General features: G+C 41.0%; 1 protein-coding gene and 1 long non-coding RNA gene across 3 annotated transcripts in view; one reads left to right on the top strand and one right to left on the bottom strand.

Moving 5' to 3' along the window:
- Positions 1–2,017: 2,017 nt before the first annotated feature.
- prex2 (phosphatidylinositol-3,4,5-trisphosphate-dependent Rac exchange factor 2) overlaps positions 2,018–18,311 on the top strand; it is a 100,792-nt gene continuing 84,498 nt past the window's right edge. The window contains exon 1 of the mRNA XM_086192108.1: positions 2,018–2,424. Coding sequence (XP_086048234.1) covers positions 2,287–2,424 — 138 coding nt within the window. The 5' untranslated portion in view covers positions 2,018–2,286. The remainder of the gene's footprint in view (positions 2,425–18,311) is intronic.
- LOC147241677 (uncharacterized) lies at positions 10,224–13,007 on the bottom strand. Of its 2 annotated transcripts, none has more exons than XR_015110995.1 (3): positions 12,935–13,007; positions 11,107–11,399; positions 10,224–10,748 (listed from the first exon to the last, which is right to left on the bottom strand). It is a non-coding gene; the product is annotated as an uncharacterized LOC147241677 (long non-coding RNA). The 2 variants fall into 2 exon arrangements; XR_015110994.1 differs by having other exon boundaries at positions 11,107–11,402; positions 12,935–12,959.

The following is an 18,311-nucleotide window of genomic DNA, read 5'->3' as shown; positions in this document are numbered from 1 at the left end:
AATAAAGCTCTGAAGTAACTCAATCCCCACTTGTTGATTTAATCCTTAAATTGGTATTGTGCCTCCTCTCAAATCCTCTCAAAAGACTTTGAAAAGCTGGTTCAGGAGTTGATTGTGTTTTATCTTTTACGCGTAGTGTGTCTAATTTAATAATTCTCCTCCAACTCCTGCGCTGAATTACAGCTACAGATTTTGACACAAAACTATCACTTCCCCTTCATCGTAAATGCGTTCAGATTCATCACACTCTGATTGATTTAACACCGATGTTTGCGTCTCTTCTGTTTATGTTTTCATACTGGATGCTTTTGTTTAAAAATTCTATCTTAGGTCCATGCTGAGATCAAGTGTAGTGTGAGAGGTGGAAGTAAGCGACATGCACTGAGACTAAACAGGACTGCCAGCTTAAAAAGAAAAGAAAATGATCTTTAATTGAAATATGTTATATACGTGCTCTTTATCCTCCGAATGGATGTATTTATGTATTTATTTATGCAGAAAATGACTCTCCAAAGTAAAATAGACTATGACATCATGAAATAAACCACCAGAAATAAGTGAAAGTGACATTGTGAATTAAAGGCACCTGAAATGAATAAATGCAATATTGTGAAATAAAAGCCACCAGAAAAAAAAATCAATGTGACATTATGAAATAAAAGCTTCTGAAATGAATAATTGTGGCATTATAGAATAAAAGCCCCTGAACTAAATAAAATATGACATGATGAAATAAAAGCCCCTGAAATAGATAAATATCACATGAAAGAATAAAAAACCCTGAAATAAATCACCATTTTTTTCTATGAAAACTACCAATCTCGAAATAAAAAAAACTATCCTTTTATTTACTGAACCACAGAGACTCCTTTATATTCATATGGACATTAAATATTTATCATTAAATCATTTAAGGATGATTTCACGGTAATATTAATTATTCATTTAAAATAATATGAAGATAAGTAAATGGGAGAACAAAATACTAAATCATGAGCCATTAGCATATTTGTTTGAATCAGGTGCACCCAATCCAACTAGAGAGGCTATTGTATCGAAATCATTAAAAAATGCAACTCTGCAGAAATATTGTTGTTGTTTTTTTAATCATGAAATCAAAATTACTGAAGATAATGTGTTACCAATTAAAAACATAACAAAACAAGACTGGCCAGTGCTTAGAAAAAGCACACAATTCAAAGTGGCTGACAGTGGAGTGGGCGGAGTCAGTGAAACTCAATTGGAATAATGACAGCAATACGTGAACTGAGTTTGTTGAATATCTGAAAAACTTTCACAAAATGTCCTGGGGTTTTGATATATGTGAAACAATGTCAGGAGTTTTCAAGCATGTTCAATTCAAAATTGGTTTTGGAGTAAAGCAGTCTTTAGGGGGCGCTAAAGATGCAACATAATACTTTTCCATTTTACTATTAGTATTCAGTATTTTTACAATGTGTAAAAAGATGATTCACTTTTGGGGGTCAGGGTTATTGTTGTGTCAAGTTGTTTAAAAATCTGTATCCGGCAATAATATTTTTTCGTCTTTAGTTTTTTTTTTTTCTTTCAAAGAAGGCATATATAAAAGTGAAAATTTGTTCTGAATGTGATATTAACATTCCTCAAAATCTCAAATTTGATGGAAAATATTTAAAAAAAAATTCTTCCACGGAATTTCAGGCATGGGTGGGGGCTATGGAGCTTCCTGCCCACGCCAAACTCCCACCGTGTTAATATACTAATGTAGAATCTCGCAAACTGTGACTTTTTACCAAATTTACTTGAGATAAGGAGAATCCTCTGGCCCTCTTTAAGTCTGTCTAGTCTACATCCTCAAAACCGTCTGATTTCACTTTATTTTGGAATCCTGAAGCGGAAGTTAAACCTTTTAATAGTATGTAACTCGACGTAGCGTCTGCATGCGTGTGTCTGCATGCGCGCGCGCGCGCGCGTGTGTGTGTGTGTGTGTTAAAGGCTGCAGGGAGGCAGGATCAGCAGAAAGCTTTTGGGAGTCACATGGACTCAACTTTCTAGCTGGTGTGCAGTCATTGAACTGCGCTCGCTGTGTGTTTTTATTTCATTGATACATCCTGCTTTCCTTTTCTTGCGTGTTTTCACACTTTTTTCTTTGTTGCTGTACTTTTCCTGGACTTTGTGCGCAGAAACCCCTAAACCATGCTGCAAACTTTACACCTTCGCGTCTGAACTTTTTTTTCTTCTTTTTGGCTATGTGAAACTTCAAAAATTACGGAAGGAGATAATAAGCTTTTCATATATTCACACACAATGACTGAGGAGAGCAGAAGTGAACACAGAGCTGAGAGCGGGAAGGACCTGGAGAAACAGCTCCGGTTACGAGTGTGCGTCCTAAACGAGCTTGTAAAGACTGAACGGGATTATGTTGGGACACTAGAGTTTCTCTCGGTGAGTTTTTGAACAGATGCGCACATTTCACTCAATGGGAAGACACTCTAAAAAGTATACACACACACACACACACACACACACACACACACACACAAACGCAAACACAAACAATAACAGCCTGTTTAGTATGCATGGTGCATCGGGGGCTCCGGCACCATCCATTAAGAATTACATGTCCATAATAACATACTTAAACTACCCCCCCCCCCCCATGTGAAGCATGATTTTGTGTGTGCGTGTGTATGAGTTGATGCAGATATTAACTTTTCAGTGTGAAATTGGGAAAGCACTTGCCAAAAAGAAGCATTGCCCAGCTTTAGTTCCTGCACAGCCAGTGATGCTTAATCCCATTCTCATAGTCTGGCTATAACACACACACACATGCGCACACACACACACACGCTACCACACATTTGGCACTAGACCATTTAGAATCTTTTTAAATGTTCACACACACACACACACACACACACACACACACACAATCTGAGACTGTGACTTTAACTGTTGCACACACTTCCACAGTTAGGAAATACTGTAAGTTCATCTTTACCAGTGAAACTTGTGTAGTACTCACTCACCATCGCCTGTGTTGTTAATTTCCCACTACACTGCATTAATATTCATTATTTATGAGTTCTTTACTTCTTAATTTATCCAAGTAATGGAGTTTGATCTCTCCGCCAACTTCTGATCAAACCCAGAAGGATGAAGTTCTGCCAAGAACAGCACAGGTGGACTTGTGATGATGTGTTGAATATAAAAATGGGGACAGTTGCTTTCAAAGCTGTTAAAAGCTGCTAACTAACTTTTATCTTCCAGAGAAAATGAAAATACTGCATTTGCATCGCTTCCTCTCAGGGTTGTGCAGTGGGGGGGGGGTGCATTTGTGGGCCGTGCGCCCCCCCCCTCCCCGCCCCCTCAAAAAACTGTTGTAGTTGAGCCTTGAGTATCTGACTTATTTTTGGTAAAATTCCAAGTTTTTATGCACAAGATGCAGTGGAGTTATTGTAATCAAGTGTTATTGCAAAAGCCTGAGATGTCGGCCATTTGTGTTTGTTAGTCTTCCTCACGCAGTCAACTTGGGAGTGACGTCACTCCCAGTTCCCAGGTAAAGGTAATGCGGTGCCCAACTGCAGGCCAAGCCGTATTATGCTCAATCAAGTAAAACTAAAATAAGAGAAGAGGAAAAACACCATTGAGGAGAAGTGGTTTCGCTCGTTGGTTTTATTAGTTGTGATTGTATGAAGACCCTCATGTCAGACAGAGTTTAAGTCGGTCATGCCTGATTTACTGTTGTAAGTCAAATCGTTGGCGTGGTCTGACATCACGTCCTCCTACACATTTCCGCCGTCTCCTCTGGTCCGAGCTCTTTTTTAGTTCTTTGTTTGTTTGTTTTTTTAATAAATGAGACTGTTGTTCAACTTTTATTTGCTCAAACTCCATAACTATTGTTGTTTGAAGTAGAAACTCATCAAAGTGATACAGCAACTAGTTCTTTGGAGGTGTAACTGCATCGCGACACAGGAAGGCCACCGCAGAAATACCACCTCTCATATACGGTGTGGGTCACATGATTAAGCTACGGGTGTAGAATGTGTACCCGCAACCGTCACTCAAGTTTGACAGTGTGTCGTCTTTTTAAGTGATGTTCTGATGATGCCAACAGTGCTGTGTGTGAAAGAGATTTGATTTTGCAACATGCACATGGAACTTGGTTACTTCAAACTTTTATGAAAGCCCCCCCATCACCCCCCTACATTTGTTCTGAAGTTGACTGTGCTTCCTCTGTTTTCTCAGCAGTTTCAGCTCCTCGGTGGAATGGGAACCGTGCAGGGTTGCGGGGGCTGTGTGTTTTGTGACATTAAAAGCGTTATTTCCCAGACTTGTGTATGAATATACACACCCAACACCCCCCCCCCCTTCTACTGCCCACATGTTTCCAATGATGGAGGGCAGAGGGACCAGGGAGGGGAAGGATGGCGCTCGATCATGGCCTTTCTTAGAAGTGGCATCACTGCTGGAGAAACGGGGGAGTTTATATGTGTGTGTGTGTGTGCGCGCGTGCGTGTGTGTTTGCATGTGTGTGTGCCCTCTGCACTGATTTGGAGAATGCAGCCCTTCCTTTTATCACCCCCGTTGTTCTGAAGCGGGAATCCATTTGAGATGTGACTGATCCTTACAAGGAAAGTCTGTTCTGGCCGGAAATGTTGGGACGGCTGTATCAGATTGAGATCTGACAGCACTTTGTTGGTTTAGCTGTGTGGTTCAGCAGCTTGATGGCGAAAGAGTGGCTATTATCTACTGTCCTATCAGATCCTGGGGAGCATCATGGATGATACTCAGGGTGATCAAAGGCGGCCCTACTGCGGAGAGGGGTCATAGTGAAGACTTTCATCTGATCACATACAAACACACACTTGGTTCCCCTGTTTCATCTGCTGTCACACAAGTTTCTGTGTGTCTGGAGGTCAGAGCGGATTCCCTAGTGGGATAATCCAGAGGACTCCGGGAAGCAGCAGGGAGAGTAGACGGGATATTGCTAGAGAGGGTTGAAAGGGAAAAGGGTATTTGCCAGGAGGGTGAAGGGTAAAGAGGTGGTGGGGGTTCTCCGCAGTGCTTGGGCTTAGTGCCTTCTCTTGTAAACCATATTTCCTGGAGGAGGAATTCCTCCGAGGTTAGGAAATGCTGGGGAACAATGAGGCTCCGGTCAGTAGCCAAAGTTGAAGTGTAGAGCAGAGATTGTTGCTGCTGATCCGTGGGACCCGAACACAATACACCTTACTTAAGGTAGTGAAAAACAGCATGGAGGGCAATTCAAATGGTTTGTCCCAGGACAGTCAGAGCCCATTGTGTGGCAAAGCTCTGCCTCTCGTGGGAAAATATGCAGATTACATCTAGAAGGTGTTACTTTGGGAAAGGACCACCGTTTACACTCAATGTGAGTGACCCGTCAGTAGGTTCAGATGATGTTAGAAAAAGTAGGTTCATTACGTTAGTCCAACTAAAAATGGATTTTACATCAAAATCTTTTCCAAAGTTGGTCAAACACACCTACATATTGTGGTTGTGAGTCAAATTACTCAGGTGTGTCCCAAAGGATCCACTGGTTTTGTAACCTGGACGTGTAACAGCAAACAGTCACGAGGGGTGTCATCATTGCGGGGGCTAGGGGGGCATGGCTTGCAGGTACAGTATAGTGGCGGTCAAACAACTGATGTCTCGCTGGTTTGATCCTCACTTCCCTCAGCGTCCTTAAGACAGATACCGAACCCCTAAAATGCTTCGGATGACGCACACAGTTCTACACAAGGAAACAAACTCCATGCTGTTTCACCTTAAGGAGTTGTCTGTCCAAAGGCTTGAAAGTCAGACATCCGTATACTGTCCCCTTCCGTTCTAGAAGCAGACATATTTCGGTGAATAAACACATTCATCCCTGTTTATGTGTACAGGGATGACAGTGGTCCGATTAAATAACCTAATTGAGCAATAACTGTAGCTCAGTTGCAATTGTACGTGTAAACCCAGTGACAGAGAAATCTCTCAAGCCTATCTTCCATCATTATAGCTGGAGATAGTGGGCGGCGGCGGTGTTTATCTTCGAGCCAATAAAAAGACAGTTGCTCTGCGGAGAGGAACAAATCAAGACATAATGTAAACTGTCTCTGTAATGAGCCCACCACAGTGAGCATCAGCTACTGTGTCAAATGAAACATCTTTCTTTGACTTTGCCATTGCCACCCCCCCCCCCCCCCCATAACGGCACGTTAAAAGCAGTTTGTTGCGTGTTGGGAGAGAATTCATGGAGGGACGATAGCGGAAACCTTTCATGTCTTGATTCAGGACAGAGAAGCTGAGCCTAAAGTTACATGAATATATTTGGGAACAATTTTTTTTTTTTTTTTTTTTTTTTTTGCTGAGCAGTAAGTGATCCCACAGCTGCTGCCTTCAGTGTTATGTTTAAAACATTTTGAATCCCTTGCATCAACTAAAATAAAATGAATTGAATTTGAGAGGTCCTAATGATGTAGAAACTCAATTGGTTCTTTTTGAACACAGCTTGGTGTGACCACACCAGTCCTCCATGTGCAAAATGGATTGTTATTGGTCATTTTATTTATTATTTATTTATTTATTTATTTATTTTACTTTAAGTAGTCACAATTTTCAATTTTGTGAAATGCCAAATTTGGCATGATTACCTAATTGGAGTTGAGGTTTAATTCAAAAGATTTTGATGGTCAAAGGGTTAAAGGTCATTGTCACCTCCTTGTGTTCAGCCGGATTGTCTTCTATGTGACTGCGTTCGTCTGATTGGTTGAAGTCAGCCCATGATAGACAAATGCTTCCTCCAATCACCTGTGAGCATTTTTTTGAACGCTTTTCTTTGGGTGTTTTCTCAAACGGCACTGAGAAACAAACATTCTCATGCGTTGGGTTAAGATTTTCCGGGTTTTAATGTCAGAGGTGGAGGTCACAACAAGAATATCACGCAAACATCTCATGCAACAGTTATTTTTTTCATCAAGAATTTGCAAAATCTCACCCCCATCACCCACTTTGAGGAAGAGACTGAAGAAAGGGAGAACGCTTGGTGTTAATTCATGCAAAACTGTTTGTGCTGTCATGGTGGTGCGCATTCTTGCATTTACAGTAGTATCCAAATTTTGATTGTAAAAAGTGTTCTCATAGCTGTTGATGAAGCGTCCTGGCTCAGCTTGGTGGTCACTTTAAATCACTTGCATCTCCTCAGTGGAAATGGCAGCAGGAAGTTGGGAAATCAAGGCTAATGGAGAAAACAGATGCTGAGAAGGATGTTTGAAACCCAGGTGTTTAAGTCAAGTGTGTGTGTGTGTGTGTGTGTGTGTGTGTGTGTGTGTGTGTGTGTGTGTGTGTGTGTGTGTGTACACATCTAGCTGGGGATGTCTTGTTAGCTGTCAGGGCTGCTGATCTTTGTAACAGAATGACAACATGGTCAGTCCTGGAGGAGGTCAGGTTTGAAGAGTCAGGGTCATGACCTCTCGCTGCTGTCCCGTTTCTTTCTGTTATTACGTCAGTCCAACATGCAGCTCCCTCCTGTGTTGAGAAGATGCTCAGTGGACGCTTATCTGATACAAGCAAACAAAAATATAAACAGAAACAGCAGCTTTCTGTCCAGGATGAGGAATGATAATAATAAAAAGTGGCTAATTTATTTTTTACATTGACTTTGTTGCAGCTTTGTGCTCTCCTATTGCCCTTTCAGTTACATAGCATTTATTTTACAGTAAGAATGTAAATCGTCCAGTGTCTTTGGTGTTCAGCTGCCAGAAAAGAACTGCTGCAGAAGAGCGATGGGAAGAAGTTGTTTACATTTCTGCAGCCAGACTGACAGCACGTGAAATTACCCGTTTTACCCGATTCCGCTGAACTTTAAGTTCAAAATAGCTCTTTTTTTCTTCTTCTTCTTCTTTTGTAAATTTATTTATAAAGAGGCCGATCAGATAAGACAGCACATATTCTACATGTGCACTCACATGATGCCGTTGGAGCGACTGAGATTGAGTACTTCATCCTGAGGACTCGCCAGTGGCCATTTACTGTTGCTTATATTAGCGTGTCTCCATAATGGGCTGGATGTAGCGATAAGAGATTCCACAGAGGGTTGTGTTATTAAGCAGGCCGAAGTTTTCAGCCTCGATTCATCTCCTCTTTATTTCTTGGTTTGTGTTGTTTATTGAGGGGATGATCTGTGCAGCATCTTCCTCATTCCTCACCTTGTCTCTTATCCTTTCTTACATTTCATAAAGCTGGAACCTCTCGCTGTTTTCAACACTGTTCTACTCATTATTTTGGATGTCATGTCAAGTTTTCTTTCAATGTCGAGCTGAAGGTTTATCAGAATCCGTATCAGATTATAGGAGGACATTTTTTGAACGGATCTGTTTTATATCAACTGTATAGTAACAACTGCTCAGAGGACTGTAGGAGAAAGCAAAGGAAGCAGAGAGAGAGAGAGAGAGAGAGAGATGTTTTTCTCCTTGACTCTTTTTAATTGGATTCGGTCAGTCTCTCTGCTGCTGGAGAATACAGGCACTTTCTCCCTTGTGTTGGTCCCTAGTGTGGCCCCTGAGCACATGAAGTGGCTCACTTGCATTTTAATTTCACACCACTGCCGCTCACTACACCAGTGGCGTGCACTTTCTATTCGCAAGGATGGACCTCCCTTTGCACATTAAACACTTGTAATTTTTCATGTTTCTGCCTTTTTAATTTTATATTCCTTCCATGTGTGCAACAACAGAGGGCTCTCCAGCAGAGAGTTTTGAATCAACCAGCTGGGGTATCAGGATCCCTTTAGAGGCTCGCTGTGTTTTGCATGTTTTTTTATATTCATTCATCTTATTAAGAAATGATTTATCAATTTACTGGGCAAAAACATGAATACCATCAGGGATTTAGTCATTCATTGTGTCGATTTTAAAATTAGAAATGACTGAATGTTGGGTTTTTTTAGTGGGATTTAAATGCTCACTGTTTCTCTCGTTATCCCTATGCTAAACCATGATGCATACTATTGCACAGATGGAAGTTTTTCAAACATCTGCAAGATAGAAAAGGACTCAGTTAAGGGATCATGAAGGCATATGTACAGAGTAATTTAAAGCTTTGCCTGTGTGTGTGTGTGTGTGTGTGTGTGTGTGTGTGTGTGTGTGTGTGTGTGCGTGTGCGTGCGTGTGTGTGTGTATAATCTGTTCCTTAAAATTGTGTGTGAAAACAAACAACCGTTTGGTTCTTTACACTGTTAAGTGTAAAAAGTAAGTCGCTCCAGTATGTTCATGCACTGGAGAGAGTTCCTTTGCTTTTGTCTCTGAGACCATTTGTCAAGCAGGATTTCCTTCCTTCCTGGCCCTCCCCATCTTTACATTGTGCTGCATGTTTCCTGCCTCAACACACACACATTAATACACTTCCTCTGCTGTCTCCACTGCACCAGCCAGTTCTTTACAGATGCCCACTTGGCATTTGTAACATCATTGCATAGAAGCACTAAATCCGTCATGTGGATTCATCTCAGGAGGCCAAGCTGGCGCTGCCCGGAGGAGGAGGAGAAGGCCGCCTTTGATTTAGCCGGTGCCAGCTGCCTGGTCACATGGCGCTTACGTGAGGCACGTAGAAGAGCGGCACGGCTCCGGTAGACACTTGTCAGGACATTCATGCTGTGTGAAGGGGTCATCCTTACAAGGGGCCCTGTGTTGGAGCTGGCATGCCCTCCCACACAGGCACACACACTTGCTCGGATCAGTATGCTGGAACGTTGATTCTGCTCTCCTCATCTAGAAGTCACACTTGGATGAAAACACATGTACTGGCATTTAGATATTGGTATGTGTTTCATTAGTTTAATAAAGCTGTTTAAATCCAATTACAACCATACGCTTTGGTTTCATCAAGTGTAACACTATGGTACAACTGCTCATGTATTTTTTAATAATTTCGAGATTTCTCTTATTTGTCTGCTTTCCCCCTCTGTTTAAACCACTATTGTCCCTCCAGCTTTTCTGCTGCTCAAAATCCATAAACATCCAAAGCTTCTCCGCCAGACATGAAGGGGAATTCCACATAAACTTATTTAATTAAGCACTTGAATTGGATTTTCTGTGGAGGCTCCGGGTTTTTCTGCATGTCTGTCTTTCTTTCTTTCTCTGTTGACTTTTCCTCTTGACTCCCTTGTACCCGTGGCTGGATTTCGTTTGAGAAATAGACAATGGATGAACCTCTGCTTGTCATGATTACATCTTAAACTGGCCTCTCGCATTCCCTCTTGGTAGGGTCTCTCAAAACATATTAAAACATAATATTAAATGATTGGTGGGGCCCTGGCGTATGTGTTTCTATTGGGCCACACCCCTGATGGGATGTGTGAAGTCACTCAGTTTTTGTTTTTGAAAAAATTATTGGCCTCTTATCCAGAACGACCGGATTCTATCAAGTAGGATTGCTGGAAAGACTACAGGTTATCTAATGCTGTGGCTGTGACGTTTCCCACTCGTTATTTGCTTCTGGCAAAGAAAAAAAAAAAAACCTCATTCAATCACTCATCATCAAAATTCATCGAGTCCTTCGAATACTCTAGCGTGGATTCTAACTATTGCATGAAGCTTGTACACAAAAAAAGAGAAAAAAACATAAGGAATTAATTTTAAATTAGGCCTTGGTGTTCTTTAAAAAATGACAGTTATTAAATCAGATCAACAAACATTTACAAATGTGTCTATTTTTGGCATTAAATGTGTGTTAACGCTTCCTGTATGGGTTCCAAGTGGCTCCACAGCTGCCTATTAGGAGAACAATAATGTTAGTCATGGATGTGACTATTTTCAGTACATTACTGCAGTAAAATTTACAATGAAAATTGAGTTATGGTTTTTAAGTACAGTATTTCAGATTCCAGTTGCATGAAAGCAGTCCCATTATAGAAGCTGGATATGAGCCGAACATGAAATCAGTGACATTTATCATATTTGCGTCATATCTTGGAACGTTCTGGCAAAAATATCACTGGATTCTTTGAAAAGTTTTCATTCAGAAACCACGATGTAGGAATTGTTCCAGATTGACTCTGTTTTTCAATCACATTGGATAAAAAAATCTATCCATTCACTTCTGAGATATCCTGTGAATAATCAGACTCACGTCAGTGGTCCCATGACCTCATTAGCGGAGTTATGAGGTCTTAATTGCTCTGATTCCGCCATGTTGGTTTGCTGCCTCTTGCTCCGTCCATTCATCCAACACAAAAAGACATGATGAGCAGAACCTTGGCAGGAGAGGGGGTGTTTGTACTGGTGGGCATGCTGTCAGCAGCTGTGCTCGGGACAGACAGTGGAGGGGGGACTGGCAGGGTAGTTCAGTTCTCTATTGACAGTGTCCGGTTCTGTCATGTGTTCGAGAGTCTGACGCAGCAGGTTTCCTCTCGTCCTCTAGTCCTGCTGAGACATTTAGAAAGCTTGCAATCGTAACCAAATGAACAAGTCACAGTCATGCTTGGCAGTGCACTAATAGACAGAGTGTTCTGCAGAGTCATCTTGCGGATCAATATGGTGTTCTGGCACGGGGTTCTTTTGAGGGGTGGATGGGGTTGCCATTAACTGTTGAAATGGAGATGGAGTGTGGTGGAATTCCAGGCTCTAAAGGCAAATCGTAGCACTTCGTATCCAATTTCTCTTGTCAAAAGATCATTATAGTGGGCTAAAGATTCCTACATTTATTGCACAGGCTCAGGACATTGGCCGCAGACATATTCGTGATTTAAATTGCTTTTCTTCACAGCTTTTCAGGAGTCACATACAATACCAGGGTCGATGAAAGGATAGTAATAGCATCAAAGAGAAGTACGCTTCACTGGCAGCTGTTATTTGCCTCAAAGCACATTACTTGGTTGGTCGAAATTAACTTTTTCAAGGTAGGTTTTCCCTACATTTTCCTTAAAACAAAACGTTCTCTGTTGCACATCCAGATTGCCCCAATTTTCAAATGACAGTCAGACAAATGGGCTTTTGTGGATCCTGTAAAAAAGAATGTGTTCATAGTTGTTAATTAAAACCACAGACTCCACATTCGGCTGTGCAGATGAGCTTTAATAGCCGCTCCCAAAATGGACAGATTATCATTCCCTGCTGTATTTATAGTGCCTGTTTCCTGTATACATTCCCGGTGGAGAGAAACAGGGCAGTGTTGGGAAAACTAGCCAGAGGACTAATGAGATAGGAAGCCCTGGATGACTCCTGGAGGTGTCATTAGGACCTGCTGAAGACAGAAGGGGGCCTTGCTTATGGGAGGGAGTCATTACAAAAAGGCCTTTCTTTCTTTTCGGATATCCCCCGTTGGGCTCTCAGCATCTGAGACTGACTCTGTTTGTCGCTGGCTGGTACGTCTTAGTGGGGAAAAAGTTCAGTTTTGCCAGAAATGCTGTGTCTGTGCAAAAGGTGTGAGTGTGTGAGGCCTTTCGTGCAGGAGATTTGACCCTGAAATGTTGAATTCTGGTTTAAAAGCATTTCAGCTACTCGGGAAGTTTGGGAAAGGCACCATATCCCTCCTTCAGGGGCCAGAAAGAAGGAATTTCTTCTTCCTACCAATATTCCCAGCAGGCATTTCAAAGTTGTGTTTCCATCCACATATTTTGATGCGCATTTTGAATTACAAGATATTTTTTCCTTTCTAAACTGTTTCTGCGATGGACTTCTCGAGTGGTTAAATTAATTAGCATTTCCGCGTATGTATTGCCATCATCTGGTGAAAATATTCTTGCATTTAGCTTAGTTTACTTTAAAAGACGCGTTACTTTTTTTTGGTTTTTTGCGACATTTCCAAAGTTCAAGTTCGCTTGGCAGTGAAACGGACACACAATTATGGAATCTTGTTACCTGCTGTCCCATCAGTCACAGGGCTTTACTTTTTTCTCAGACCGATGTATGACAAAGAAACACACACAATTAAAAGACTGTCTCATTAATGAGCATACCTTCACAGTCTGGTGATTCACTCCGGCGGCCTTTGTCATGGCGAAGCTGTCAGTTGTGTCTCCATCTCTGGCTCTGAATGGCCTTTGTCTCATCTTTTTATTCGTTACCAAGAAATGATTATTTCACCTATGATAGATTAAGATACATCGGATTACCTCTGCACGTGTTTATGCATTTTGTTACATCGAAACTATAATTCATGTGTGTTTGTTCACCAGCTCTCAAGTCGTGACAACAAAGCAAATCAGTGAATCATCTTTGGACAAAAGAGGCAGTTTGTCCAACAGACTCTGAAAAAGGCCTATTCATTCCTCCAGGGTGACAGTTTATACTGCAGACCATTGCCAATGAACTCATACTGGACCTTTTTCAACAGTGAGCTACAGAATTGAACTCTGTTAAAATAATAAATTTGTAAAATTGTGCTGACAGATGTATTGTTCTATTTTTTTTCTACTCCTTTTTGATGCAGCAGTATTTTTAATTTCAGGGAGAACATGGTGTTTTATAGTTGAACCAATCGATCCGCGGGGACCTACAATGTTTTGCATGTATCACGCATCAGACCCTGCGCCGCTGCCAACGGCTTTAACTTGAATGCACAAGCAGATGTTTAATGTTAGCTCTGAGCCTGATTCAGACTCATTTCTGCACCGTGGCAGCAGCGAGATAGCTTTCTGTTTATTTTATCAAAGCAATTTACTGCATCGTTTTACTCTGTTGGATCTATTTAGTGCTCTTTTCCGCTTGGGGTGGATCTGTATTCCCCTTCACAGCCCGTTCTGCTGGGTGTGTGTGGCGGACTATAATGGGATGAACAAATAAGGTCCTTTTTTGTTTTTTGTTTGCACTCTTGTGCCAGCCAAGTCACCAGAATGAAATGTTGGCATTTCTGCAAACCACAGAACCACGACCAAAAATATGTTTCATTTCAACATTTCTGACAAGACTAAAGGTGGTAATGTGATAACGTCCATATGTTGACAAAGTCCGCAGTAGGAGGTCGGCTGAGGAGATGGATTTTACAACCAGAGACCGCTGTTTGAGTTCTGTTGAGGAGTTTCACAACTTTAACTCCAGTCACAATGTTTTCCTAATGCTAATAAAATGTTTTTTAGGCCTAAATTTTAAAGTTGAGCTGAAATGCCTTTTGGACCCTTTAAGTTCAAATATATACATATTTGAAAATATACCTCAAAAGAAGAAAATCAATCTCTTTTAAATTTTTTTTTATCTGAAATATGAACTGATATGAGCTTGTTCCAACAACTTTCAACCAATAGTGTCATTATGTCCATGAATCCATCAGTCTTTAGCTTTTAGCGGCATGAATGTCTACATGCTAAGATATTAGTTAGCTGGAGAGCAAACTATCACACCGGCGGGCCACCTCAAATGCTGTTTTTATGCCACAATAACAATGACTTAAATTTATTTTTGAAGAAAGTGTGACAGCTCCAGATAATATGACGGATATTATTTTAAAAAAAAAAGAAAAAAAAAGGAGGACTGCTTCATTAGCGACAATGAGCACAAGATAAGCTTGGTCTCTGTCCTCCCAGCAGACACTGCTGCCATCTCATCAGGGCCGCTCCAAACATTATATCATGACACTCTCTGCATACACCCACTTTAAAGTGTTACTTCCTGCTTCTCTATCCTGTTCCACCCAAAAATACATCATGATAAAGACGTTAGACACTGTTGTAGGTGGATGCATGTTTTTTTGGCTCCTGAAAAGTACGAGTAAATATTTTATTTTGGCGAATGCTTTTCTTTGGCCCTTTTTTCTACTTCGCTGTCGTCATTTTTTAAGACACGGTCTCTGGCATGTCAAATATGCCGTACACACACTTTATTTAGACTGGAAGGAATGTCCTTTATTGTCTTCTTGTTATATCATTGTTAGTTTATTTGTTGAGGAAGCAACTGGCCTCTCGGGATCTGTCTGTCTCATCGACATTCCCTCAGATAAACAAGGATAGTGGAAGTAGTGGCTAGCTTTCCGCTTATTGTAACTTGCCAAGTGGTTAGAGATGCTGGGGTGTGATGGTGAAACATTGCATAATATCCATTCATAATGTGTCCTGCATCTGAACTTAGGGCTAGAGCCTTCAGGCTGGTCCATTTGACTGAAGTCTGGAAGATGCAAGGTGTCATTTCAGTTCCCATACTCCTGAGGAAAAAGCCTTTGACATCAAACTCACGCACACAGCTATAAGTCATGATGGAAAAGTGTAGCTTTGCTCACTGAAACTAATTCCGGTTTGCTGAGTTTCAGTGTGACAGTAAAGGTCGGGCTGTTGGCAGTCGGGCAGTAGGCCAGGATTTCCCCGATGTGGCCCTGGGCATGTGAACCTGTTGATTAATGGCGGGCAGGGCCACATGCAGTGATTGGATCGACCTATTCATCACACCCATCTGCTCTGTGGGATGATGAAAAATTTAATGGGGATTTAATGTGTAGCCTCCCCTCAGCTATCATAGCAACAATACAGGGGATTACACCTGGGCCACAAGAGCAAAACGACTTTCCGACTTGCCTCTTAAATACTGTTGATATCAGATTGAGGATAAAATATGTGTACACTGTGTCCACCACATAGAGTGAGAAAGCACAGACCCTGCTGAATTTCCCTGGGGCTGAAATATGTCTAGTGGTGTGTGTGTGTGTGTGTGTGTGTGTGTGTGTGTGTGTGTGTGTGTGTGTGTGTTTGGGTGGGTGTTGTGCACACACCTTTTTTCAGGCGTATTTCCTTAAACTCATGAAAAGAACACCAAAAAAAAAAAAATCCTTGTTTTAATAAGTCTTCCTAGATCATAGCGGTATCTTGTGTTATGGATGGATGCTCCGTTATTTTGCTAAGCTATCATATCTGCCAATATTTGCCTTGATGACATCATCTGTAAATAAGAGTCACTGATTGCAGGCATTGATATTTATTTGTCGACATGAAAGCATGTTTGTATTATTGAATTTGTGCACATGCATTGGTAGAGTGATGAAGGGATAAAAAGGTTTTATATTTAATATAATATGCAAGTAATATTAGTTAGGTCCTAATATAGGAAAATGGTAATTTTGCATTATGTTAGCTTATCAATTACACTTGTTCAAAGTAACACACAAGCTTTTTGGGACTTATTTTTATTCAGTTCATCACTGACTAGTTATATAAAATATAGCACAGCAGTGGAACTGAAGGCGGGACCCTTTCAAGAATGCACATCCATAACACACAGTGTTCTAAAGGAGGGTTCCCTAAATGCTGATAAAGGAGTCTTGAGATCCCTCCTACCGAGGAAGGATCCATGTGACCGAGAACCCTCCAGGGAACAAAATGTGTCCCTCTGGAATTCTTTTGGTTGCTTGTGAGAATGAGGTGAGATGCATAAGTTGCTGTAATGGATGCAATGTGTTATCCATGAATGAGGGTCATGGTTTAGAGGAATTTTCAACAAAACTACATAAAATTACGAGTATCGTAGACAAATCTGACACCAAAAGCTGTAAACCAGCAGATAAATCCCGAGATAAATCCTTCGACAAGTTCCGCTAACAGTGAGTTACAAACCTGATTTGGATTCCCCATAAAATGTTACATTCACAGTTTTTGCAAGTGAGTTGTGCTTATATAGTGTAGCACTGTCAGTTCAGACCTGGAAATGGGCTTTTATTCACAGTCACCCTGGGTACCGTTACTGTGTCCATAAATTCAGTCACTCAGCTTCCCGTTCTGGAGCCATTCCAGTCTCTTGACAACATCAACAAGGCAATCTTGGCTCTCTCATCAGAAGAGACACGTTTGCTCCTCCAACAAGGAATAACATGATCAGTGCCTGACGATTATCGTCCAAACTCATGCTGTGATGCGTTTTTATTTACAGTTTTCTTCTGGTAAGCATTAGTGTGGCCTCTCATGTGCCCCATAGCTGTACCTATAGAGTATTATTAGTGCTTTGCAGAAATAGTAATTATTTCCTGTCCTATAGGCTCTTCATTATAAAAACTCAAGCAGTAGATTCCCTAATGTGCCCATGTTTGATGTCACACATAAAATGATAAGGAAGTGGGGTTCTGATGCAAATGAGCAGAACTGTTGTTCAGCGAAGGTCCCGTACTGTAAGCCCCGTCAGGCCTGAGCGAGGCCCTGTTGAAGTCTGCTCCATGTTTGTACATATTAGACTTGCTAATCAGATGGTAATGCATGTGAGTGGCAGAGTTGCGAGGCAAGGCAGCTACAGAATGGTAATCAGCATGGAGTTGGCCCGCAACAAAGAGCCTGATTATCTCAGGCCCCTATTTTTTTGTGTTTTTTTTTTTTCCAACCACAAAACCAGATTCCAGCATTCCCTCATACAGTTTCTTTTGAAGTGTTGCTTGACATCAATACGTTGTGATTAAGATGATTCCTCATTATTAAGTTGGTTTTTTCCTTCAAAAAGTTTACAGAACATTGATTTTGTAATCAAACTGGGAGGAGTAGTTTTAAAGCGGAAGACTCCATCGTTGATTTAGCTCCACCACCTTTTCCATCTGTTCACAATCAGCTGATAAGATTTAAGCAGGCGTACAAATAGTCACAACCACTCGCTCTGTTGATCTACTTGTCAAGAAATAATTCCCAGCGTGTGTGCACTCGTTTAAGAAACACGCTCTGAGGTGGTATTTGTCATACTCACATATGGTGGTCCACCAAGTGGCCGCTCCAGCCTACCGATCTAGATTCCATTCAGTAGCTTGTGGTCTACCTCCTGCAACATAATGTGATGAGACCAGGGATCGAAGGCTGTTTATGAATTAATTATACAATCAATATCAATGATATAATGTTTAGTATAAATTTTACCACAGGATGACAACTTTTTAAGCCTGCCTAGAGGGTTCATCATTTACCAGTCATTCTGGTATCATTGTAAATGGGGGTTGTCCTCAACGTTTTCAGGGACTTTTAAATAAAAGTTGAACTCATATATAATTCTCAGACTATTTTGATGCTTCATTATGAAAGAAGAACAACAAAAAAAAACACTTTAAGACCCTTTTCTAGTATTAATTTTCACTCAGGTGTCTGCTTGCAGTTTAATACATGATCTCATAGTAGGAAATAAGCGTTACCATAACTAAGTAAAAGATGGATCCTGATAAATGTAGGCATCACACAAAAGTTTCTGACCATTTTTTTTTTTGCAGAAAATGAATTGAGTGAAAATGATACGGCCTTTCATGAAATGCAAAGTTCATCAGCAAGACACAACAGGGTGTCGAACTCCATTCCAGTAAACCAGGAGTTCCATTACAAGTGCCTTTTTCCTTTTTGATGATACAGTACAGATAAAGTAGAACTTGCATTTCATGACTTCATGTGCTTGTTT

The sequence above is a fragment of the Aulostomus chinensis genome, chromosome 21 (genome assembly GCF_037954235.1).
Source record: "Aulostomus chinensis isolate RoL2024-O1b breed Wild chromosome 21, RoL_Achi_v1.0, whole genome shotgun sequence".
In the NCBI taxonomy this organism is placed as follows: domain Eukaryota; kingdom Metazoa; phylum Chordata; class Actinopteri; order Syngnathiformes; family Aulostomidae; genus Aulostomus; species Aulostomus chinensis.
This window is presented reverse-complemented; position numbering and strand designations above follow the sequence as displayed.